The 23,052-nt window shown below is 37.1% G+C and overlaps 6 protein-coding genes, 1 long non-coding RNA gene and 1 other non-coding gene across 20 annotated transcripts in view; 4 read left to right on the plus strand and 4 right to left on the minus strand.

Annotated features, from left to right (window-relative positions):
- The first annotated feature begins 90 nt into the window (after positions 1-90).
- Positions 91-11,361, plus strand: LOC111458356 (nucleobase-ascorbate transporter 7-like). Of its 8 annotated transcripts, XM_023100957.1 has the most exons (16): positions 91-411; positions 664-696; positions 1,016-1,194; positions 1,386-1,483; positions 1,564-1,740; positions 1,842-1,942; positions 2,071-2,146; positions 2,225-2,284; positions 2,409-2,593; positions 2,712-2,808; positions 2,906-2,992; positions 3,087-3,145; positions 3,242-3,333; positions 3,413-3,490; positions 3,577-3,737; positions 3,824-4,309. In XM_023100957.1, the coding sequence occupies exons 3-16, from the start codon at positions 1,080-1,082 to the stop codon at positions 4,040-4,042; spliced, it is 1,605 nt and encodes a 534-aa protein (XP_022956725.1). In that variant the 5' UTR covers positions 91-411; positions 664-696; positions 1,016-1,079; the 3' UTR covers positions 4,043-4,309. The 8 variants fall into 8 exon arrangements, 7 of the variants coding, with proteins under 7 accessions (XP_022956725.1, XP_022956728.1, XP_022956730.1 ...); XM_023100960.1 differs by lacking the exon at positions 664-696; XM_023100962.1 differs by lacking the exon at positions 664-696 and having other exon boundaries at positions 91-379.
- On the minus strand, positions 8,371-10,744 carry LOC111458359 (protein PLASTID REDOX INSENSITIVE 2, chloroplastic-like). Of its 4 annotated transcripts, XM_023100968.1 has the most exons (5): positions 10,497-10,744; positions 10,301-10,399; positions 9,670-9,900; positions 9,200-9,520; positions 8,371-9,130 (listed from the first exon to the last, which is right to left on the minus strand). In XM_023100968.1, the coding sequence occupies exons 1-3, from the start codon at positions 10,719-10,721 to the stop codon at positions 9,703-9,705; spliced, it is 522 nt and encodes a 173-aa protein (XP_022956736.1). In that variant the 5' UTR covers positions 10,722-10,744; the 3' UTR covers positions 8,371-9,130; positions 9,200-9,520; positions 9,670-9,702. The 4 variants fall into 4 exon arrangements, with proteins under 4 accessions (XP_022956736.1, XP_022956737.1, XP_022956735.1 ...); XM_023100969.1 differs by lacking the exon at positions 9,670-9,900; XM_023100967.1 differs by having other exon boundaries at positions 9,200-9,900.
- Positions 8,480-9,591, plus strand: LOC111458357. Its single transcript, XM_023100964.1, has 3 exons — positions 8,480-8,898; positions 8,977-9,092; positions 9,235-9,591. Exons 1-3 carry the CDS (start codon positions 8,484-8,486, stop codon positions 9,343-9,345), a joined length of 642 nt encoding a protein of 213 aa, XP_022956732.1. The 5' UTR covers positions 8,480-8,483; the 3' UTR covers positions 9,346-9,591.
- A 2,690-nt stretch (positions 11,362-14,051) lies between the features above and the next one.
- LOC111458115 (cyclin-D1-1-like) lies at positions 14,052-17,179 on the minus strand. 2 transcript variants are annotated; one of them, XM_023100582.1, is made up of 6 exons: positions 16,752-17,179; positions 16,387-16,473; positions 15,623-15,721; positions 15,307-15,508; positions 15,082-15,212; positions 14,052-15,005 (listed from the first exon to the last, which is right to left on the minus strand). In XM_023100582.1, the coding sequence occupies exons 1-6, from the start codon at positions 16,995-16,997 to the stop codon at positions 14,769-14,771; spliced, it is 1,002 nt and encodes a 333-aa protein (XP_022956350.1). In that variant the 5' UTR covers positions 16,998-17,179; the 3' UTR covers positions 14,052-14,768. The 2 variants fall into 2 exon arrangements, with proteins under 2 accessions (XP_022956350.1, XP_022956351.1); XM_023100583.1 differs by having other exon boundaries at positions 14,052-15,002; positions 16,752-17,176.
- Positions 17,180-19,206: 2,027 nt separating this feature from the next.
- Positions 19,207-19,280, plus strand: TRNAN-GUU. The gene has a single exon. It is a non-coding gene; the product is annotated as a tRNA-Asn (tRNA).
- A 118-nt stretch (positions 19,281-19,398) lies between these two features.
- On the plus strand, positions 19,399-21,463 carry LOC111458284 (uncharacterized protein YuxK). The gene is made up of 3 exons (XM_023100826.1): positions 19,399-19,794; positions 20,551-20,718; positions 21,064-21,463. The coding sequence occupies exons 1-3, from the start codon at positions 19,458-19,460 to the stop codon at positions 21,279-21,281; spliced, it is 723 nt and encodes a 240-aa protein (XP_022956594.1). The 5' UTR covers positions 19,399-19,457; the 3' UTR covers positions 21,282-21,463.
- Positions 21,464-21,487: 24 nt separating this feature from the next.
- LOC111458286 (protein PLASTID REDOX INSENSITIVE 2, chloroplastic-like) lies at positions 21,488-22,547 on the minus strand. Of its 2 annotated transcripts, XM_023100829.1 has the most exons (4): positions 22,282-22,547; positions 22,109-22,204; positions 21,802-22,023; positions 21,488-21,751 (listed from the first exon to the last, which is right to left on the minus strand). In XM_023100829.1, exons 1-3 carry the CDS (start codon positions 22,510-22,512, stop codon positions 21,829-21,831), a joined length of 522 nt encoding a protein of 173 aa, XP_022956597.1. In that variant the 5' UTR covers positions 22,513-22,547; the 3' UTR covers positions 21,488-21,751; positions 21,802-21,828. The 2 variants fall into 2 exon arrangements, with proteins under 2 accessions (XP_022956597.1, XP_022956596.1); XM_023100828.1 differs by having other exon boundaries at positions 21,508-22,023.
- A 3-nt stretch (positions 22,548-22,550) lies between these two features.
- LOC111458287 overlaps positions 22,551-23,052 on the minus strand; it is a 3,043-nt gene continuing 2,541 nt past the window's right edge. The window contains exon 3 of the long non-coding RNA XR_002713079.1: positions 22,551-22,641. This is a non-coding gene — a long non-coding RNA (uncharacterized LOC111458287). The remainder of the gene's footprint in view (positions 22,642-23,052) is intronic.

Genomic DNA, 23,052 nt, shown 5'->3' on the forward strand with positions numbered 1-23,052 from the left:
AAACAATAATAAACCAATCTAAATTAGGATGCAATATGTGAGATCTCACATTGGTTTGGGAGGAAAACGAAGCATTCTTTATGATGCATTTTAAAAACCTTGAGGGGAAGTTTGAAAGAGAAAACCCAAAAAGGACTATCTCGATAGGTTTGGGCCCGTTATACAATCTCACTCAATTCATCTAGTTTCCAGAGAACCTTCTCTTGGAGGGTGTGTTACTGCCAAATTTTACACATGGGTTTGAATTTTTGTTATATTATGAATTGTTGTAATTGGTGAATGCAAACCAGAATCCTCGCTGGCCTGCTGCAATCTCAGTCGCTGAAACAAATCTCCAGGCAAGAGGGCCTGTCTGCATTTGACAATACATGGCAAGAGGGTAAAGTCTCAAGAGCCATTTTCATAACGCATGTAAGCTTATTTTCTGTGAGACTTGAAGCATCAGAAACTTGATACTTTGGGATGTTTTTTCTTCTTTTGGTATGATAAACAAGAAAAGATCAGAGCTGAATGATCTGAACTACTAAGAAGTTGTTTTTTCTTTAGCAAGTAGAGGGTAATTGCTTAAACTAAGTGCATAGATTCGCAGAGTAGATGGTGGGGAAAGCTTTTAATACAAGACTTCATCTTTATTAACGAACTAGGATGCTTTTTTGGCTTTAGGTGCGTGATGGTTTCTTTCTTACTTCAAGAGAGGTATCACTCTTTTTGCTTCTTTTCACATCTCTAATTCACCTTTATGTTTCCATGTCCTACAAACCCAAGTGAGTTTTGAGCTGTAAAAACTCATTTTTCCATGTTCACACTCCCAAGTTTCTTCCAAGTTCTTTCACTCCAATGCTTGCCTTCTGAAACTTTGGCTCCTGTTTGATTTTGGTGTTCTATTTCTTGGTTTTCGTGTGGGATAAAGACATAACTTTGATCTGGAAGTTTGACTTGTTGGTATTAAGCCTCATATTCGTACTTCTTGGGTTTTAAGAATTCAAGAAGGTTGAGTTTTTTTTAATAACATTAGAAGACAATACTTGGGAAAAGAGCAGTGGATTATTTAGAAGAGGGAAAGGAGAAGAAAAAGAAGCATGGCAGGAGGTGGAACGTCTGCACCACCGCCAAAACAGGAGGAGCTGCAGCCACACCCAGTAAGAGAGCAGCTACCAAATGTTTCATATTGCATAACCAGTCCTCCTCCATGGCGTAAGTTCCTCAAGTTTTCACTTTTTCCTTACCTCATTGTTAAATACATAGCTGTTCTTAGGAAGAATATTTAGCTTTTTAGTGAGGTTTTGATCTTCAAACCTCACTTCAAGTTTGTCCTCTAATGTTTTTATATCCATATTTATTTGTTTGCATATTCTAACCTCTATTGTTCTAAATTTTAAATGCAGCCGAAGCAATTCTACTTGGTTTCCAACATTACTTGGTCATGCTGGGAACAACAGTGCTAATTCCAACCTCTCTGGTTCCCCAAATGGGAGGAGGAAATGTAAGCTTACAATTATTTCTTGTTTCTTGATGAATGTTAAATGTGAATCTCAATTATATTACTGCAAAAATTCATTTCAGGAGGAGAAAGCAAAGATGATCCAAACACTGCTTTTTGTTGCTGGTTTAAACACATTGCTCCAAACGTTTTTTGGTACTCGTTTACCTGCAGTAATCGGAGCGTCTTACTCATATGTGCCAACAACAATTTCAATCATTTTGGCTGGTCGATATAGCGACATTGTGAATCCCCAGGAGGTAACTTCGTTGATTGATATCATCTGCTACAATAATCTCACTCTCATGTCCTCATTTAACTCGAGATAACTCTGACTTATCCGATCCGTAATGTTTATCAGAAATTCGAGAAAATTATGCGTGGAATTCAGGGTGCCCTCATTGTTGCCTCAACTCTTCAGATTGTCGTCGGTTTTAGCGGCCTTTGGCGAAATGTTGCAAGGTCAATCTTTTAGCTTGTTGTACTTCTATGAAGCTTTTCAGGGGGTGCAAATCATTGTACAGTGAGTTTCAATCTTAACTCTTTTTGACTCTTGTAATCCTAAAGCATGCTCTTTTGTACTTGTTCAGGTTATTGAGTCCACTCTCTACTGTTCCTTTGGTGGCCTTGTCAGGATTTGGGTTATATGAATTGGGTTTCCCAGTGGTATGTATAATATTTATCATCTCAATTCTCTCTTTGTAGTCTCTTTCTTCTTACAGCATGTTCTTGTTTGTTTTGTAGCTGTCCAAATGTGTGGAGATTGGGCTTCCACAGCTCATCCTTCTGGTGGTATTCTCACAGGTACAAGCAAATCTTTCAAGCACCAATCATGACTGAAGGATCTTTGAGTAATTTCGCTTTTGATCTCGCTCGCTCAAGATAAGATTTGGATCTTATTAAACGTAGAATCTAAATTGTTTTGCAGTATATACCTCATTTGATAAATGGCGAAAGACACGTATTCGACCGTTTTGCTGTTATATTTTCAATTCTGATTGTTTGGATGTATGCTCACCTACTCACTGTGGGTGGTGCATATAAGAATGTGGGTGTAAAGACTCAACTAAGCTGTCGTACTGATCGTGCAGGAATTATAGGCGGTGCTCCATGGTAAGACTAAAATAAACTCTCCTGTTTCCTGTCATGTTCTATTTTCATTCGAACGTTTGCATATAAAATGTCGGTATGCATGAATACGTCATTCAACTGATACTCGAACTGTTAACAGGATTAGTATCCCATATCCCTTTCAATGGGGTGCACCCACATTTGATGCTGGAGAAGCTTTTGCAATGATGGCTGCTTCATTTGTTGCGCTCGTAGAGGTTTTTTCCATTATTTTCGTGACCTTACGAACATTTATTTGTCGTAAACTTATACATCATTGCTTATGTTTGGAACAATGTTTTTGGGGTGTGACAGTCTACTGGTGCCTTCTTTGCTGTGTCTAGATATGCTAGTGCAACTCCTCTCCCACCGTCTATTCTTAGCCGTGGTGTCGGTTGGCAGGTACTTAAAGTTACTTCCTACAAGAGAAAATGTGCAAAACAATCATATATTTGAAAATTTTGCTTGTTCTTATTCTGTTTCCTGATGATCTTAGGGAGTGGCCATCTTGTTTTCTGGTATATTTGGCACAGGAAATGGATCGTCAGTATCCATGTAAGATCTCTGCAACAACTAAGACTAAGAGATTTGATTCATTAACCTGTCTTTCTTTCCTAACATCATGAAACATCTCTTAACTTCTCCGTACAGTGAAAACGCCGGGTTGTTGGCATTAACGCGTGTCGGTAGCCGTAGAGTGGTTCAAATATCTGCTGGTTTTATGATTTTCTTTTCCATTCTGGGTAAGAGAAGTCCATGTTCCATTGATCACTGTCATCTTTTTAGCTCTGTACTAACATTATGGATACGGATGCGTATCAGGAAAATTTGGAGCCGTTTTCGCTTCAATCCCTGCACCGATAATTGCAGCTCTGTACTGCTTTTTCTTTGCCTATGTTGGTATGTTTTTGAAGTTGAGAATTCTCTGCTATATTCACATCAGAATGCTTAACTTTGTCTGGTTTAAATCAATGGTGCAAGAGCAGGTTCAGCTGGTCTTAGCTTCCTTCAGTTTTGCAATCTCAACAGTTTTAGGATCAAGTTCATATTAGGCTTCTCTATCTTCATGGGGCTCTCAATTCCTCAGTACTTCAACGAGTACACCGCTGTTAACGGTTATGGTCCGGTCCACACGAAAGCAAGATGGGTATGATTCAGTCCTACCACTTTTATATCAGCATCAAAACCAGTTGATAATCAGTCATTTAGTCAGTTTTGAACTCCTTGTTTCAGTTCAATGATATGATCAACGTGCCGTTCGCATCCGAGCCATTTGTTGCTGGATTTTTGGCTCTGTTCCTCGACGTTACGTTACACAGCAAGGACAATGCAGCAACAAAGGACAGAGGAATGCAGTGGTGGAATAAATTCCGCTCGTTCAAGACCGATGCAAGAAGCGAAGAATTCTATTCTCTTCCTTTCAACCTCAACAAGTTTTTCCCATCTGTTTGACTTCACTCCAGATTAAATGGTTTTGCTGTCTTGACATCGAGTTGAGGGCTGTGCCTATATTCACTGTGAGATTTACGACACCACTCCCTTTTCACTCTAATTAAAGCATGATGGACAAACACAGCAATGTGATAACGTAGAATGCCTCATAGTACCTGCCTTTTTATTCCATTTTTTCCTTGAGAAAAAAGCCATAAGTTTCGAAGGGCTTGTTGTAACCGTCCAAGTGTCCACCGTTAGTAGATATTGTCTGCTTTGACCTGTTACGTATCTTTTTATAACACATTTGTTAAGGAGAGATTACCACCGTAGTGAGGAAGGAGAGATTACCACCGTAGTGGAGAAGGGGAAGGGGAAGCAGATAATTTAGAAGGAACCGAGTAGGAAACAGAGGCACAGAAGGGTGGATGCATTGAAACCTGTCAATCCCAAGGGCTTGTGGGTGTGGCAGGGCATTGGGTTAGGGAGTTGGGTCCCATAGTGGGGATTGTTTTGTAATGGAAAGGAGTATTAAAGAAAAAAGAGCTAAAAAACACAAGAGATTAGCACTAAATTAACCTTCCATCTGAAACCAAAAAGTGTGTGTTAAAAGACACGTGATTAGCCTAACATGTTCCTTCCAAATGTCCTCTAAACCAGAGGCAAAAGCTTGTGTGATGTGATCAAATCCATGGCTTAGTTGGGTGACAACCTGACCATTTCTAACTGTAATGTCACTCTCTGATTGCTCAAACAATCGTGGGACGTGGGGGGTGATGTTCTTTGCCCACCCTTAATAATTCAGCTTTCATTCTTCTTTTTCTTTCCGCTTATGAGATTCTGCATTAGTTGAGGAGAAGAACGAAACATTCTTTATAATGGTGTGGAAACCTCCTCTAGCATACGTACTTTAATAACTTTGAGGGGTAGTCTGAAAGGGGAAACTTAAAGAGGACAATATTTGTTAGCGGTGAACTTGGGTTGTTAGGCGATGTGTTAGTGAGGATGCTGAGCCCCAAAGGGGGTGGACACCAAGAGGTATTTGTTAGCGGTGAACTTGGGTTGTTAGGCGATGTGTTAGTGAGGACGCTGAGCCCCAAAGGGGGGTGGACACCGAGAGGTGTGCCAGCGAATTAGCTAAGCCCCTAGAGGGTGGATTGTGAGATCCTACATAAATTGGACAGGGGAACAAGTTCCAGTGAAGGACGCTAAGCCTTAAAGGTAGGTGGATTGTGAGATCTCACATTGATTGGAGAGGGGAACAAGTGGTAGCGAGGATACTGAGCCCTGAATGTGGATGGATTGTGAGAGGGGAACGAGTATCAGTGAGGATGCAGGGTCTCGAAGGTGGGTGGATGGTGAGATCCCACATGGATTGAGGAGGAGAACGAAGCATTCTTTATAAGAGTGTGGAAACCTCCTCCTACCAGACGCGTTTTATACACCAATATAAAGGCAAGAATTTATCCATCAATTCTAATGAGAACACGAACAAAAAAAGTGCCGAAAAAGCTCTAAACTCGATTCTTTTATGAGATGCATGAACATCGGCGACTTAACGTCAACTTAAGCTTGTCTTGTAAAGAGGAGATGAGTGAAAAGCAAAGGAGCAATGATGCCTCACAAAAAGGGTATCAAACACATCACAGCTTTTAAGTATAAGCATATGTAAAAGTGGGCACTTTCAATCACCATGATATGAAAACCCCTTGAGCCTTCTCCAACATCTTTTATATTCTCTTTTCCTCATCACAAGAGCTTATTTAATGGATAAGATTTGGATTTTGGATCATCATCAACTCACTAATCTTGCTTAACAATCTATTAGTGGAACAACATTCCTGTATGATTAACTGGAACATTGATAAGGAAGCATCATTGCATTCCAAATCTAACACATTTCTTTTCATTAATTAGTTTGATTTTGTATTATATGCAAATAATATATTATTGAAACTTGATTTTTGGCGTATACCGTAAATAACATCGTTAGTGTTCTACATAAACATTAAACTAACGGAGTTAACAATAAGATAAGGCTAAATTAATAATAATAAAAAATATTCTTTAACGTTGTATTTGTCTCAAAAAATACCACTGAACTTTAAAAAAAAAAAAAAGAAATTAAAAATATTTTTAAAGTTTAAAAAATATATTCTTAGAGTTAGTTTTAAATGAAAAATGCTAATGCTTTATTACAAAAATACCCTTGAATTTTTAAGGTTTCAACAATACCTTTTAAATTCTAAAAAAAATTAAAAAATACATTTACCACATGTTTAAAAAAATACGCGTGAATTTTAAAAGTAACATTAACACTCTTTATCTTTATAAAAAAATTTAATAATACCTTTAAAATTTTTAAAAATTTAAGAATATTTTTTAAATAAAATTTAAATACAAAGTGACTCTTAAAAAAATAATAATTTAAATAAATAGTTGTAAATAATATAACCCAATATTTAGTTTGTAATTTAGAGAAAAAGTTGAGAATCCACTGATCTTAAAAATTTATTTAAATTTGGTGGGTAAGGGTATGATTACAAATGTCCTTTGTGGAGCATATAGCTCAAGGTTTAATATAATGATTTAATAAGAAATTAAAGCATTTAGATTAAGATGCTACATTATCTAAACCCACCATTATTCAATAATAATAATAATAATAATAATAATAATAATAATAATAATAAAGCAAAAGGAGAAGAACCCCACATTTGTTTGGTGGGTAATGCCTTTATTTAATTGCCCATTAGAATGTCTAAATAAAGCTTACAAAAAGACATAAATATGACGAAATTATTGTTATTTAAAAAATTAAAAAAATACATAGTACTATGGGACCAATAATTACGCATTTAATTTCCTTTCTAAATGCTTAATGTATTATATATATATATATATATATATATATATATATATATATATATATTATGAGTCAACATTGGGACAAGAAATGGTCTATTTTATTTAATATTGAGGAACAAGGCATTTCCAACACATCACATGCCTTCACATCATCTCCTATTAATCACACACACATTTGCCTTCATATCATTTTTACTCGACTAATTTGTTTTAAAAATATCCATAAAATATATTTTTGAAGTTTTTAAAGAGTTTATTTTTAATTTAAGATATTAATTGAACTTTTGAAAAATTAAAAGGTATTTTTGAAAACTTTGTGAAAATTAAAGGGTATTTTTTAAACTATTTTAAAAGTTGGTAGGGTATAAAGGTTCACATTTATTTAGCTAAGAAGGAGGAGACAAATTAATATTATTATTTATTTGAATATTTAAAAAATGAACCATTTTTAGGCAGATAAAGACTTATCATACATACAATGATATAAAGGTTGTTTGATAATTAAAAAAAAATATCTTTTCCAATAGTATAGATTCTTTAATGATACGTGGATTTGAATCATGGATGCTATTTATAATTTTTAAATTTTTAATTGAAAATAAAGATGAAATAAATAAATAAATAAAATTAGTAGAGGGTTTGGTAAATAGTGTAATTAATGTTAGTGATTAGTTTAAAAATTAAATGGAGAAGGGAGTTGTGGCGATCTGTTCCACATCCCTTTCCTCAATAAATACCATAATAAATAAATGGAAAAGCTTCACGCATTCAAAACAAAAACCACACCCACTTCTTTTTCCTTTCTCGTTGTAAACAAAATTTAAAGCATATTTCTTCCCAGCTTTCAAATTACAATAATAATTACAAAACAATTCCAGGTGGGTTTGCTTTATTATTAATAAATTAATCCTCGAGTTTAGCCAATTTTGAATTCCATGGTCGAATCTTAACATTGATTGAACAGGGAACGAGTGTCAGCAAGAATATTGGACTCCAAAAGAGATGGACGGTGAGATCTTACACCAATTGATGAAGAGGAGAATGAAACATTATTTATAAGGGCGTAGAAACATCTTCTTTATAAACGGTTAATCTAACACAAAAGTAAAAGCATAAAGAGGATAATGTCTACTAGGAATGGACTCGAGTCCATTCACTACTTGAACAGTATTTTCTCGTCATCCAAACAGAAAATTTTCCTGGATTGTTCGAAACAGTATGAGAAAAATTTGCAGATTTTAGGCAGGCGGATAAGATGGTGGCGTGTCCTTGTCCTTTTTTTCTTCTTTTTTCATGGAGAATCTTATGAACCCGCACGCTTTGCCGTCTTCAATATCTTTATTTAATAACCAAGTATTTAATTTTGTTTAGTTATTTAATGAGCCCAAAAACATTGACCTCCGTCCAAACATAACGATTTCCGGTGGCAGTGTGGGTTTGCCGACTTGTCGTTCACACCACAAAGTTGTAATTTTTGGTGATAAAAAGTAAAAGAAGGTGAAGTTGAATACTATATTATCCGTACGTTACAATGTCAATTTTCGATATAAGTTTGACCCACGTTGCATTAAATTAGTTGGGAAGTGCGAGGTATATGAATGGACGGCCTGCAATTCTAAGTAGACCCATTTGGCGAGCAAAGAAGCTGTATAGAAAGGGACTTCTTTTCCTCCTATTTATCATCATCTTCTTCTTCCTTTTCCTCCTCTTCCTCGGTCTTCTTTCAATCTACCATCACAAAGTTCGGATGGGGAATTGCCAGGCGGTTGATGCGGCGGCTCTGGTTATACAGCACCCAAGTGGCCGGATTGAGAGGCTGTATTGGCCGGTGGTGGCTAGTGAGGTCATGAGAACGAATCCGGGTCACTATGTTTCTCTTATAATTCCCTTACCTCAATCTGAGGATGACAATCCGGAGCCCAAAACGGTGCGTTTTACTCGTGTTAAGCTTCTCCGGCCAAACGACACTCTTGCTCTTGGCCATGCCTATCGGCTCGTCACCACTCAGGGTATGATACAGCTTTTCTGTTCCTTCTCTGTTTAGTAGTAAGTTTAGCCCTTACCGACGTTTTGTTTGGAACCTCCAGAGGTTATGAAGGTGTTGCGGGCTAAAAAGTATGCAAAATCCAAGAAGCCATTGATGGAGTCGGAGGAGAAGCGGGCTGCCGGCGGTGAAGTAGAAGAGACGGAAAAGAACCAGCAGGTAAACTCAATTGTTTCCTTTGGAATCAGAATCGATCACTGCAACAGAAAAGTGAAAAAGTCAAACATGATTGTGATTGGGAATCATTTTCCGAGATAAAATCATACCAATAATCTCTCTGAAAAAACAAAAAACATTGCAGGCAGTCAAACATGAAAGACATCGAATTCGAACACCAGCAGCAAATGCCACTGCGGCGAGGTCAAAGGCTTGGAGACCATCATTGCAGAGCATCTCTGAAGCTGCCGCCTGATTTATGTGTCATACTTTTTTTCATCATAACAAGCACAAGCGTGGTTCATACGGCAGAATAGAGGAGTTTGATTTAAGATGCTCGTTGCAATGGCAGAGGATTCAGAGAGAGCTTGAAAATGGGCATCCAAGTTTCCAATTCAGTGTGAAACTAGAGCCCCAGAATGATTCATGTACTGCAAGAAATAAGACATTTGTATAGCAACAAAGATATCAAATCAATGAAATTGACAATGTATTGGAGTAATTTTGTGTTGATACAACCATTTGTTCCTCCATCTTCAACTCATGAGAAAAAAACATAACAGAATCTAGATTCAAATACCCAATCTTCACAAATGTAACAACAAGAAGCAAATCATTTGAGCCCTCGTTTTGAGATCCAAATGTTCCAATCGTGATCTAGATAGTTTTGAGCCCATAGAAGCGAAGTTCTTGCAGCCAAAGGCGCTCCAGGTAATTTCCTCTCGTTTAGAGCAATAAACATATTAGTGAAAGGCTCCACTAATAATGTCCCAGGACCTCCGTACTCCACATGCAAATATTCACTAAATATCTGCTCAAAACTTGCAAAGTACATTCATGTTAAGCTCACATAAATTCGGACATCTGAATTCAAATTGGAATATTCGTTCAGTTCTGGTTTGAAAAAATCAAAATGCAAGAAGTATATCAATAATGGCAGCATAGGTCAAACATTCGGAACAATTTTGCGCAATTAATGAAGCTGTCTTGGAAATAGTGATCGTTCTGTAGCTCTATAGGCAGGTCTGATGTTTTCTCAGGTCTCAATTATTCATCTCAAGCCATGGAAACACTTGAAGGCAAAAGCACGATTAAACTAAACTAACTCTCTAAGCAAACAATCGCATCATCTGATTCAGACACATTTTTCAACCGAAATCAGGGATTCAAACTAGAAAATCACAACCTCTTCATTCTATAACAATGATTACCTTTGAGCAAACCTCCACAACCGAATCGAGGTCGTTCCCAAACGTCTCGCGATCCTTCGCTAGCTTCTTCGATAACTGCTCCTTAAATTTCTTGGTTTCCTGCGAAAAACAACCAAATGAATTAATCAACGCGGTCGCATAACACAAACCGGAATCAATTTAAGCAGACAAAGAAGCTACGTCGCAAAAAACTTACAACTTCTGCAAACTCCGGTATCGGATCAGGGTAAACGCAGGTGGCCGTGGCCGGGGCCGGAGTTGCTCTGTATATGATGGAAGAAGTTAAGGTACAATTAACAAAGGGGTTTACAAGGGAAGAAGAAGAAGGGAAAAATGTTGGATAATTAAGTCCGTTGAAGCATGTAGTCTTGGCGGGAGAAACTGCAATGGCTGAAACCAGAACGCAACTGTAGGACGCCATTGGATGGGGTTATCCCACCTCCTAAGCTCATCCCTAATTTCGCGTGGCGTCAATTCGAAAAGCCCATAAAGAGTCCATTAATTAATATTGGGCCTTAAGCCCACTTAACTACCAAAGTCCATGTTCAGAGGCAATGGGTCAAATTCAGCCCAGATTCCAAATTTAGCCCTCTCCTAAGATTTTTGCATAATTTAATTTAATAGAAAATTATTTAAAAAAAAAAAAACAAAAAGAAATAATTATTAAGAAAACAAGAGAAATAGAGATGATGATGACGATGAAAGTAAGGAAGATAAATGTGATGATTATAAACACCCTTTTTTTTTTTAATGTCAAAAAAGTTAAATGATACTCGCAGACGCGCCCTCGAAAAAATTAAATGATACCCACTATGTTTGTTTACTTGTCGTGTCATATCGTTTGATATCTATTTTGTTGTTGGAGAACTTTTTTACTATTAATTTTTTAATTTTTGTTAAGAAAATACATTAAAGGAAGTGTTTTTGAAGGGGAAAAAGAAGGAAGAAAAGTAAATAATGTGACATTCTCTTTTTGTAAGTGAACATGAAACAGTCGTTTTCGGGACTTACTTTTGCTTTAGCTTTTGTATGTTTGTTTGTTGTTTAGCAGTGAAGATTGATGTTTGATGGTAACAGTGGAAGTGACAAAGGGGAGCCCAATGGTGTTGAGAGCTGTGCTGTATTGCATTCAGCACATGTATATATATATATATATATATATCATTATACTTCAAAGAATAAAGGAGAAGATCTGGAGGCATATCTGAGGAATTTTCGGAATCATTTGAAGCTTTTTAGCCATTTACTTCAAAAAGGCAAAAGGGGCCTATAAGTTTTTCATTTCTGCAGAGAAACCCACATTCCTTGTTCAATTGAAGAACAAAAGCAAAGCTATTTTGCTCCAAGGACTACTACACATTTGGGCACCTCCACTCACTCCAAAATTTTAAACCGAGGGATGAACAAGTTCAAACGAGGATGCTGGACTCCAAGGAATTGGATTGTGAGATCCCATGTTGATCGAAAAGGGAAATGAATGCGAGTGAGGACGCTGGCCCCTTCAAGGGAGGTGCATTGTGAGATCTCACAGTTAGAGAGATAAACAAAAACACACATCTCCCTAATAAACACATTTTAAAAACTTTAAGGAAAAACTCGAAAAGAAAAATCAAGAGAAGATGATATCTATACGAATGAGCTATCAAAAAGAATTGGTAACTCTGTTCCTTATCCCAAGTCAAGAACTTTACTGGTATATATATATATATATATATATAGAAATAATGGGGCACTCATAGATCTAGCTAGCTGCCACAAAATGATCCATACACATATTTATAGATTTCCCAAACTTTGCTCGGGATTAATGATGAGGTATGATGGTGTGAAAAGCAACAGGGGTGATAAAATCCAAAACTCATATGTATAAACTTTTCACTCTCAAACGACTGGATGCTCTAAATATCTTTATAGTGGTATGATATTATTCACTCTAAATGTAAATGATTTTCACATTTAATCAAAATTGGCTATCTTAAATAAGCTTAAAACTAGGCTTCCCTTCCCTGTTCTTCATTCAGGCATTTTCCCTGTTCTTCATTCAGGCATTTTATCAAACAGGTTGTGACCATGTCTGTTTATGCAGCAGCCTGCGTTAATGGAAATATTCGCTGGATGCTGTCCACTTGGGCCAATCAAACACAACAAAAACAAACTCATAATTGCATATACAGATATTTCAAAATCGGTTTTTCATAAATCATCTTTCTCCGAGTCGTATCTTTCTTTTTTCTTTTTTCTTTTTCCTTTTTCCCCAATCAATTCAGAACCCAATTAGTGTAGAGGAGATTATTGTATGTACGTACCTTTACAAAGACTCAAGAGGTGGCTTCGGCCGGATAATACTAATTAGTAGATGATCATTTAGCTTCTGGTCTTTGGCCCACATATACTTTAATGCCTGCCTTCTTGGTGGAGAAGATGGGTGGCGTGGCTCTAATTGGCGTTGGGGATACTCCAAATTCTAGTGGAACCCATCTTATAATAATATTCATTTAATTCATTTGTGAAGTCGTTCTCAAATTAATGGTAATTCAATCGCAACCATCGGATGATACAACAGCTTTGTTTACGGGGATCCACAATATTTAGCAAATGTATCAAGATTTTTTTAATTAATTAATGTGGATTGGATGCTCATATGCTCCAAACTTACCAATATAAATTCAATAATTTAGAATTGCATATCACTTCTGTGTTTCCTAAGATGTCATCCATAATTGGTAGAGACGAGGATTAGCTAAATAAATTAATAAGATATTTTAATTTATATATATATATATATATATATATATATATATATATATATATATATAATAGGATATAAGCTACCAACAAACTCCTAAAAAAATATACTACTAACTCATTTCCGAAAATAGGGAAAAAAATTATAACTCATTAGTACTATATAAATCAAATTTTTAATACTCCCCTCTTATCTTATAGTATGTTAATCATACGGAACTTTTATCTTTCAGAAAATCAAATTGCTATATTAGATTTAATATGAAATGATGCATAGAAGTCTTTCCAATTAATTAAAATATAAATCGACACTAACTAATAAATATTATTTTGACAAGATTTGCAAAGTAGGGGTAGAAACGTCCAAGTCTATACACGAACGAAACCCATCATGGACTAGAAAAGCTACTCCAAAATCTAATTTTTCTTGGAGAATCAAAAAACAAATATTTACTCCAAAACCAACATGATGGTCCTAGAGGATGACCATGTAATATCTTGCAATCTAAAAGTACCCATCCAGCAGAAGATTGTTGAGTAATAATTGTCGCTATGTATTCTTACAAATTACAATTAAAAGAAGATAAGGGGTACAAGAAGGGAAGAGAATGCCTAAATTTGGGTGGTGGAATCAACAAGAAAGTGATAAACGCCTGGCTGGATTTTTGCAATCGATGAGTAAAGGGGCCATAGTTATGCACAATAATAATACCTGTTATGTCGGGAATCTAAGGGCTATATGACAATTTCTACTGTTTTTTTTTTTTTTTTGGTTGCCCTCCCAATTCTGTTTCTTGAACTACTGAACTTTCCAATCACCACGTAAGTTGTTAAGATAATATACACTTTTAGTCCTAAAATTGAGAACAGTTGATCTCAAGGGCCAGCCAGCTGGTTGAGAGAGTTCATTCTCATATAATAAACACTATGATGCGGAGAAGAAAAACCCATTCACAAAACTACAAAATATTGATTGTCAATCACATGCGATGAACAGAGTAAGAGAGAGAGGGAAATGAATGAAAATTAATCACATTGATTGAAACAAATACAACAAGCAATCAAAGGCCCCAAAGACCTTTTTGTATACTTGGGATTTTTTCCCTTCATCTAACGCAGGCTTTGAAAAATAAATAAATAGAAAGGAAGAAGATAAACTCACAGAACTCAGAAGGGCCAGCCCGGTTGGCTCAAGTCCAATGAAAAAGAAGAGGCACTTCCTCCAGCCGAAGGGGCGGGCAGTCCACTCGTACAGTACACACTGACACCCTAGAGCATGCCACGCACCCAAAAAGCATGTGCATAAACAACCACTCAATTTATTTACTGCCCAACCAATGGGGAGCAAAATATAGTTGTTGGAGATGGGAAAATTAATCAAACTTTTCTGTTCCACACTCCATGTGGACTCCTCCACTTATTCAACACTCCGCCATTTCCCTCAAAATCAAACAAACCCCTTTCCTTTAGTTTCCCCCCATTGGGAATCAGCTAAGCCATTAATGAATGGCAATTTCCCACCAACAAGATCATAAATAAATAAATTATTGAAATCTCCCAGCTCACCCGAACTTTGAGATTTCATACACTACATACTATAATTAACACGCACCACGCACCACTCTAGTTATGTTAACTTAATATCTAAACCCTCCCAAAAAATATTGAGGATTCTACCTTTTTTTTTTTTTTTTTTTTCTTTTAGACAAAGTTCGGCTACCTCTCATTCTTCGGTGTTACCTTTGTCATCATCTATCCAGACGCTGCTCTGGTTTAATTTTCTCCTTTTGTTTGGTGATGACGAAGATGAGGAAGAGGAGTAGGAGGATAAGTCGCTGGATGTCATACTAGTACGGACAGTCACTCTAAACTGGCCGGGTAGGATTTTGGGGGACTTGCTCCGGCTACTAACAAGCACAATCTCTTGCATTAACCGGTAGCAGCCGGTGATATTTTCCTGCTAATATATTCGAATGAGGATATATTTTTTTAGTATAAAACACACATGCCCAACATAATCACAATCTGGCACTTACTTTCCTCAGGCCGCTGCACCATGATTCAGCATGTTCTGGATTGACAACAGACAAACCCGGGACTTCATTTGCTGCACAAAGCAAGGCGGCTGCCGCAATACACGATGGCCAGTTATCCAGAAAGATTACCTCTGTGGACCAGATACACAACTTTGATTTCACTTTCAAGCCCCATAGTTATAATCCATGCCTAAAAAAGAGCCCAGTTTAGTTTTTCTTTTTTACCTCGGATATTCGATACTATAATTTCTGTTGCTCTTGAAATAAGAAACCCGATGAAATCTCCCGATGGGTCGAGCTTGCACGCAAAGAATGCTATGAAATTGAACGGCGTTACTGAACGCAGCCGCCAATCCAATACCCTCAGCACCAACAACTCCATCCTGCATATTGTTCTGGGTTCAAATATATATTTAGCCCCCTCAACCTGAAAAGGAAAAAGAAAACAATCCATTATAATACACCAAGAAAGAAGAAAAAAACGCCAACATTACCCATTCTCCACAAAGAGAAGGAATAATATATGTCCAACTAAACCAACCTGAAGATCTAGTAAAGCGGGAACAAGAGGTTCCTCCATTTTAGCAGCCAGTGACAGGCAAGCAACAGAGAGGAGTTGCAATGGCCACCCATTTGTTTGCTGAAAACAATACGAAGAATAGAAAATTTAGCCAACCATTAGGCGCTAATCATTCCATATCCCAATGAATCAACATCGTCATTAAGTAGAGATAAGCAAACAATAAATGCCACCGCTATTTTAGGTGAGAGTTCATTGGTGATTTTGTCATATCAAATTAGTTCATCCTATCCGTTTCTTTGCCGGCACTGTGCACGCACATTGCATGTGCCGTGACAGAAGAAACAAAAGCTTGTAAAAGGCACAATGAATATCAAATCATGGTTTCAGAACTTTAACAATCCTTTAACAGAGTGAAGTGCACGATGATCTTCACTCATAATTTACTTATTATTCGATTAACTATTTCCCCAATTCCCAAAAACTTAACTTACACAAACACACACATATTTTTAGAGAGTTAGATATTTTATTTTGAAAACAAATTAATGCAGTCTTAATCGGAATACAGAAAATATAAATAAATAAGATATTAAATAATACGTTTCATGCTCAGTATTGCTACAGTCTAGTCCTTTTCATGGTTTGAATAAGTCAAATATAATTACTCCCATTAAATGTTACAAAAAAAAAAAAAAATGACGATCACTAGCATCCCTCCACGAACATTTTGAATCTTCAAAATAATTCACACAAATAATTATTTTCTCTCTAAAGAATCTCACCGGCAAACGGCGTGAACAAAGGAAGCGATCCAAGTAGTTGACGGAGAGATACGCTGTCAAAGGCTGAAAACCGTAATAGGCTTGAACCTGCAAAAGGTATAATCGCATAAATAACCGCCGTATGCGACGGAGATGGAGGTAAATATAAAAGTTAACTGTACTACATGATCATAATATATCAAACGGATTCGTCGACGGCCACTGATACGGACTCTGATTCGATCGACTCGGATCTGACTGAGTATCAATGATCGCCGACGGATTCTGGTGTGATAATTCAACCTCAATACTCGTCACGTGAAGAGTGGCATTTTGGTAATAAATGACTGTGAAACGAATCGGAGAAGCACAGGAAAAATTCTTACCTTAAGAATCCATGCAACAGAGTCTAGTCTAGCGGCCGCATCCAGCGATGGAGATTGGAAGCGCGAGAAACAGTCATAATCAGGGACGAAGCGACGCTCATCCTTGATGAAGACGGCGATAGATTCCTCAACGCAGGCCGTCGAATCGAAGTCGGAAGAACACCCCGGCGACTCGCCGGACAAGACGCCGGAGGAATCCTCCTGGCAGATTAAATTAGAGAAGCAGTTGGAAATCGATACGGACATGATGACCTCTTCCGACTCCTCATTCTATTGCCATCTTGCCGATGAGAGAGATTCAAAAGTAGCTGAGAAGAGATAGGAGAAGTTGGACGGAATACTTAACGCCGGTGTGACGTAAAGAAAAACTGAAAAAGTGGTTTTGGTTGAAGTTGGGGCTTGGAAGCTTGCACCGCTTTGTCTGCATATATATGATGTCAATTTAATAGCGACGCTATTTATTTTCTTTTTCTTAATTTAAATATAATATTTGATATTTAATTTTAATAAAATAAAATAAATTAAAAAAAAGTGCGGGAAACATTTTACCCCGAAAAACGGGTTCCGTTTATTGACAAGAATGTTTGTGCAATGGAGGACAGTTCCAAATTCCAATCCAGCCCCCAATAATATCGCGCCACGTCAATTACTAGCTTTCTTTTTTTTTTTTTTTTTTGAATCATGAGCTACAATATTATAGCATAATTAACCTCTTACCAAATATGATTTTAATTGGTTTTATTATTCCAATTAAATACTTAAATTAGCACTCACTCGACTCTTTTCAAATATCCAATGCGAATGTAGCTCAAAATGATACCGAAGAACTAAATAGTTGTGTTGATAAAATGATTGAAATAGATTAGCAATTATTAAAATTAGGTATTTCTTTATAAATTAGGATGGTTCTATTGTGACACGTAAACGTGTTTGTGTTTGGTTGTAAATTCCATCTGACTATGAGGACATTTTAGAGAATTGACAAATTTTGAGAATGAACAAATATGACTTATACAGTGAAGGGGGGAATTATCAGGGAGTTGAAAGGAAATGAGTAATAGTAGTGTAACAGCCCAGCATTCTTGTCAAGGTGTGATCTCACAATTTGTCATTCTTAAGGACCCAACGTTCTTACTAGCACACAGTTCACTACCTGACTCTAATATCATTTATAATAGCCTACTGCCAATAGATTTTGCCAGAAAATGAAGGTTAGGGCAAAGACAAAGGGGAAAATACAAGGGAGCGGCAAGTTGAAGGGGGGCGTTGGGTGCGGGTGTCCTGATATGATCTTTTGTCCCTTTTTTTAATCAACAAGGACATTGGATGAGTAGGTGACGAACCAAATGGGTTGGCATCTCAAAATTCCTCAAATCACTAGATCCTCCAACAAACACGTCTTCCATCCATCCTATTTATACGTTTAAAAAATTGTAACATTTATACTTTATGAACCTAATAAAATACCATAACTCTATATTATCATCTGCGCAATATCAAAAGAAAAATATATATATTAGAATGAGCTGATTATTATATCAACACCGAATCAAAGTATTTGTATGGTGCGGGATGGCATTATTGATGAAAAATATCCCCTAGCCATAGGATGAAAGGTGATATTGGTGGTGCATAATTTAAAATGCGAAATGAATTTGATTCAAAACTTGTATTATTTGCCACCCACACACTCTCCTTCAAGATAAGATTGTTCATTTTACGTGGGGCTTCCCAATCTCTTCATTATTTCTCTCTTTCAATTCAACCCATTTTCAACGTCAAATTTATTCCCCACGCATATGTTTATAACCTAAATTCAGCTGGTTTTTAAGAAATGACCACTCACACGAAAAAAAAATATATAAACAAATAATGAACTTGGACGTCCCCAGACGTGAACTGGAGATCTTCAGTGTATTAGACTGACGTGATAACCAACTACACCACGACACCTTCGTTGGCCTGGGAAATACGTCGCTACATTCAGCTAGTTTTTATGAAATGACAACCAACGAGAAAAAAAAAATATACAAACAAATAATGAACAATAAAAATGAACTTAACGTCGCCCAGACTTAAACTGAAGACCTTTAGTATGTATCACGACACCTTCATTAACTTGTAAAATATTTTGCTTATTTCACCTAGTTTTTAAGAAAGGACCACCAACAAAAAAATTTATATACAAACAGGACCTTCGTTTGCTTGGAAAAGACATCCCTAATTTCAGCTAGTTTTCAAGAAATGACACCCACCGAAAAAATATATACATCCAAATAATGAATAATAAAAATTAATTCGACATTTTTCGGGCTTGACTTGGAGACCTTTAGTGATAACCAACTACACGTGGACATTTAATGTTCAATGTGTTAGCCACTAATCTCTAGCTTTTGAAAATTGATCACCCATGGATTTAAAATACAGTAGGACGTACTTCAAAATTACGTCATCTGCTGGAGTAGCTCAGTTGGTTAGAGCGTGTGGCTGTTAACCACAAGGTCGAAGGTTCAACCCCTTCCTCTAGCGTTTTTAAATTTCTATTTTTAACGTTTTGGGCTGTCCACTTCACCGAGGCCCATTTGGTTCATGGGCCTCAGGCTGCTTGCGACTGAAGGAAGAGAAGGCAGTTCGGAATCGAAACCTCTCGTTCCATTTCCGAAATGTTCAGAAACAGAGAAAACCGCTGGTGATGATCGATCCAAAATGACGACCAAACTTCTTGCGAATCGGTTTCGGCACCTATTCTTCACATCAACAGGGACAACCAGAGCCACCTCCTTTACTATTACATCTTCTTCTTCCCCATTTCGATGCATATCTTTTTCTAAATTTTCATCACCGTCAACGTATTCTTCCGGCATCGATTGCTCTACTGCTGCGCCTCCGGATATTGCCGATGTTCCTGAAGAAGTTGTTGAGGAATTATTCGATGCCGTCTCTCCTGCTGCTGCGAAATCTTCGGCTGTCGAGCTTGTGTTTCCTTCTCTTCTCCAGCCTCGCGTTGTTGTCTATGACGGTGTCTGCCATCTCTGCCACCGCGGTTCGATCTCTTTTCTCTCCCTCTTTAAAACGCTCCGTATACAGTTTCATTCTGGTTCCTCTGTTTCACGAGAATGTGCCATTGCTACCCCTGTAATTTCATTCAAAGAACTAAAGAATGCGCATAATCAGATTGTCATTTTCTTGTATACTTAATATTTAAAGCCACTCCGCCTTCTAGGTTTTTTTTTTTTTTTTTTTTTTCCCTTAATCTTGTGACATCTTTTCCGTTCTTTTTCCTGTTTTTGTTTATGTCTTTTAGCGGCGTTTTGAATTTCCTTACCTTGTCTTTAACTCTATGAACTGTTCGACATTGGTACCGCCCAACTTTTGGAGGAGTTTGATGGCTCTTAGAACCTGTGAATCTGTGAAAGGAATCCTGACTTTTACTTCCTCCTTTTTGGTCTGGTATGTATAATTACTTGTGAGAGAAAGAAGGAAACAAATCTTCGCCGCTATTAATTGAAACCTTCCTGTTCCAACACTGATTTTCGAGTCTTTATCATCTGTATAATTTGGTAACCTGATAAATTCTATTGTACTCCAAAGTGATGATTGAAAGTTTTATCCAGGTGGGATTACGGGTTCCATGACTTTTAGTCTTACATCGTGTTTCTAGGTTATTTCACTTCCAGACTTCCAGTATATGCTCAAATTCTTAGAGGCTGCATCCTAATATTTCACTTCCAGAACATTCTGTATCTATCCCTCCATAGTTATGTTTCTATCTTTGTTCTGCTTATCGATAAATTTGCAGGTGTGAAGTGGGTTATAAAGGCGGACAAATATAAGAAGATCAAATTTTGCTGCCTTCAGTCCAAAGCTGCTGAACCATACTTGAGACTGAGTGGTTTAGACAGAGAGGATGTTTACCGTCGCTTTGTGTTCATTGAGGGCCATGGTTCATACTACCAAGCTTCTACCGGTACTTATCCTTCTTGACCAAGTACAGTTAAAATATCCCTGTGACAACTTCGATCTTTCACTGTATTCTATAACTGGTGTGCATGTGTAACTCGATGCTTCATTTACCCTTGTGTATGATTTTTCCCATTAAATGCCTTTCTTATCAAAACTCTAAATTCCCACATAACACTCGAGATTCATTGCTACAGTTAATGTAGCATTTTAGAAAGGAGATTCATTCTCTATTTTTGTGTAGATTGACTTATTACTACTAGTGTTACAAAACTTCTGTCAAAATGTATATTGTTCCCTTCTTAATCAGTAGGAATGTGATCCCATTTGAGCAAATTGTGTAATTTTGCAGCTGCTCTGAAGGTATTGTCCTATTTGCCTCTCCCCTACTCAGCTTTGAGCGTATTCTTGATAATCCCGACTCCTCTTAGAGATGCTGTCTATGACATTGTTGCCAAACATCGCTACGACTTGTTTGGAAAAGCCAAAGACTGCTTGGTTTTGCAAGAGGAAGAGCTTCTCGAGCGTTTCATTGATAGGGAGGAACTGCTCGATCAACGCCATCGGTAAGGAAGTATGTGCATTATTACATTTTTTTGGACATGGAAATTGTAAATTTTAGTCATTACCCTCCTTTTGGACTAAAGAACCTGATATGAATGTACTTCAGAACTAACTGTTTAGGTAAAAAAAAAACTTCACCTGTAAGTACTAGTTTGATGGCGAGTATTGTAATGATCAGTTTTAGACAAGAAGCATCAACATCCACAATTCACTTAAAGTAACAGCACTCATCTTACCGTACAGCTAAAACAATTTAGATTGTTCATAAAGACATCAAATGTTTTATATCTCTAAGATTGCTCAAGCCATATAGAAATACACTGATGCAAATTTTGTCCAGCATGACAGCTAAAAGATTCTGTTTGCTTTATCTAAGTTCTATCCTCGTCATTCTTGAGATCTCTGATAGTTCATACAAAAACAAATTCAGCTCATATATCAACAATCCCTTTGATAAAGATCCAGAAGAAAGCAACCAGCTGAACTCGATAATCAGGTATAACAATAGAACTCTGCCCATCTCAACAAAATATATTCTTGAGAGGGGCTTTTGTTAGGTGCCATCGTCACCAGTCCACAGGTTCCAGTCTTTATCAACATGCTCTTGAGCCCATTTGACTGCAGCACGGGCAGCCTGAGGTCCTCCAGGTAATCCTCGTTCGTTTATTGTATCAGACATGTCAATGAAAGGTAGAACCAACAAGGTCCCAGGGCCGCCATACTCAGTATGCATAAAGGTGTTGAATATCTGTTTAGTTGGAAGGCCATAACATAGGTAAAGACATGCAGTTGTTGAGCTATTATGTTCAATCAGAGGATGGCAGTGTTCATACCTCAGTGCATACTCCGACGACCTCTTGAACCGAATCCCCGTAAATATCTTTCTTAGAAAGTTTGGTAAGCAAATGAGCCCTGAACTTCTCGGTCTCCTGAACAGAAAAGAAATTATTTCAAGACATTTCGAAATCATCCATTTACATGAACGCCCAGAAGGAGGGGAGCTTACAGCGACGGCGAATTCAGGAATTGGGTCGGGAAATTTGTATTCGGCGGCCCTGCAAATCTGGTTTCCGAAGGAGGAGGAGGAGGGTTGAAATGGAAGCCTGAGAGTGGGCGAGAGGCGTGTGTGTTGCAGAGCACTTGAAGGATTGGAGAAGAAGCACGGCGGAGCTGTCGGTTTATGAAGCGCAAAGAGAGGAGGGAGGAGATGGAAAGCTGGAACTGTAGTCCATGCCATCTTTATCTTCTCACCGGGTTTAGCAAAGGCGTCGAGCAAGGGTTTATCAACGCATCTTCTCTTCGCACCCCCACAAATTTTGGGATACACCCACCGGTCTACGTGGGTGCCACCTCAGAAATTACGTCACTATAAATTTATTATTCAAATTTTAAAATTTGTCTTTTTTTTTTTTAATTTTAATTATATTTAATAGATCATGACAAATTCATATTTTTAAAATTAATTGATACAGCTTTAAATTTATAATTTTAAAATTAATTTTATAGTCTAGAAACAATTCAAAGGTATAGATGAATTTAGCTACAGACCAGCATACCTCCTATTTAGTACACCGTTTTCAGTTAATGCTATCAAATTCAAATGCATGTGTCTCTTGGATATGCCTACAAGAGTTTATTACATGGATCTTGATCTACTTTAATTAAGAGAAAATAATGTCAGATCTCAAAATATCACATGAGGACACAGCCATCCTACACATCAAAGAATAGGAATAACATAACAATCTTCATTCACTCAAAAAAAAAAAAAAAAGGT

Source organism: Cucurbita moschata, unplaced genomic scaffold (genome assembly GCF_002738365.1).
Source record: "Cucurbita moschata cultivar Rifu unplaced genomic scaffold, Cmos_1.0 Cmo_Scf00021, whole genome shotgun sequence".
In the NCBI taxonomy this organism is placed as follows: Eukaryota; Viridiplantae; Streptophyta; class Magnoliopsida; order Cucurbitales; family Cucurbitaceae; genus Cucurbita; species Cucurbita moschata.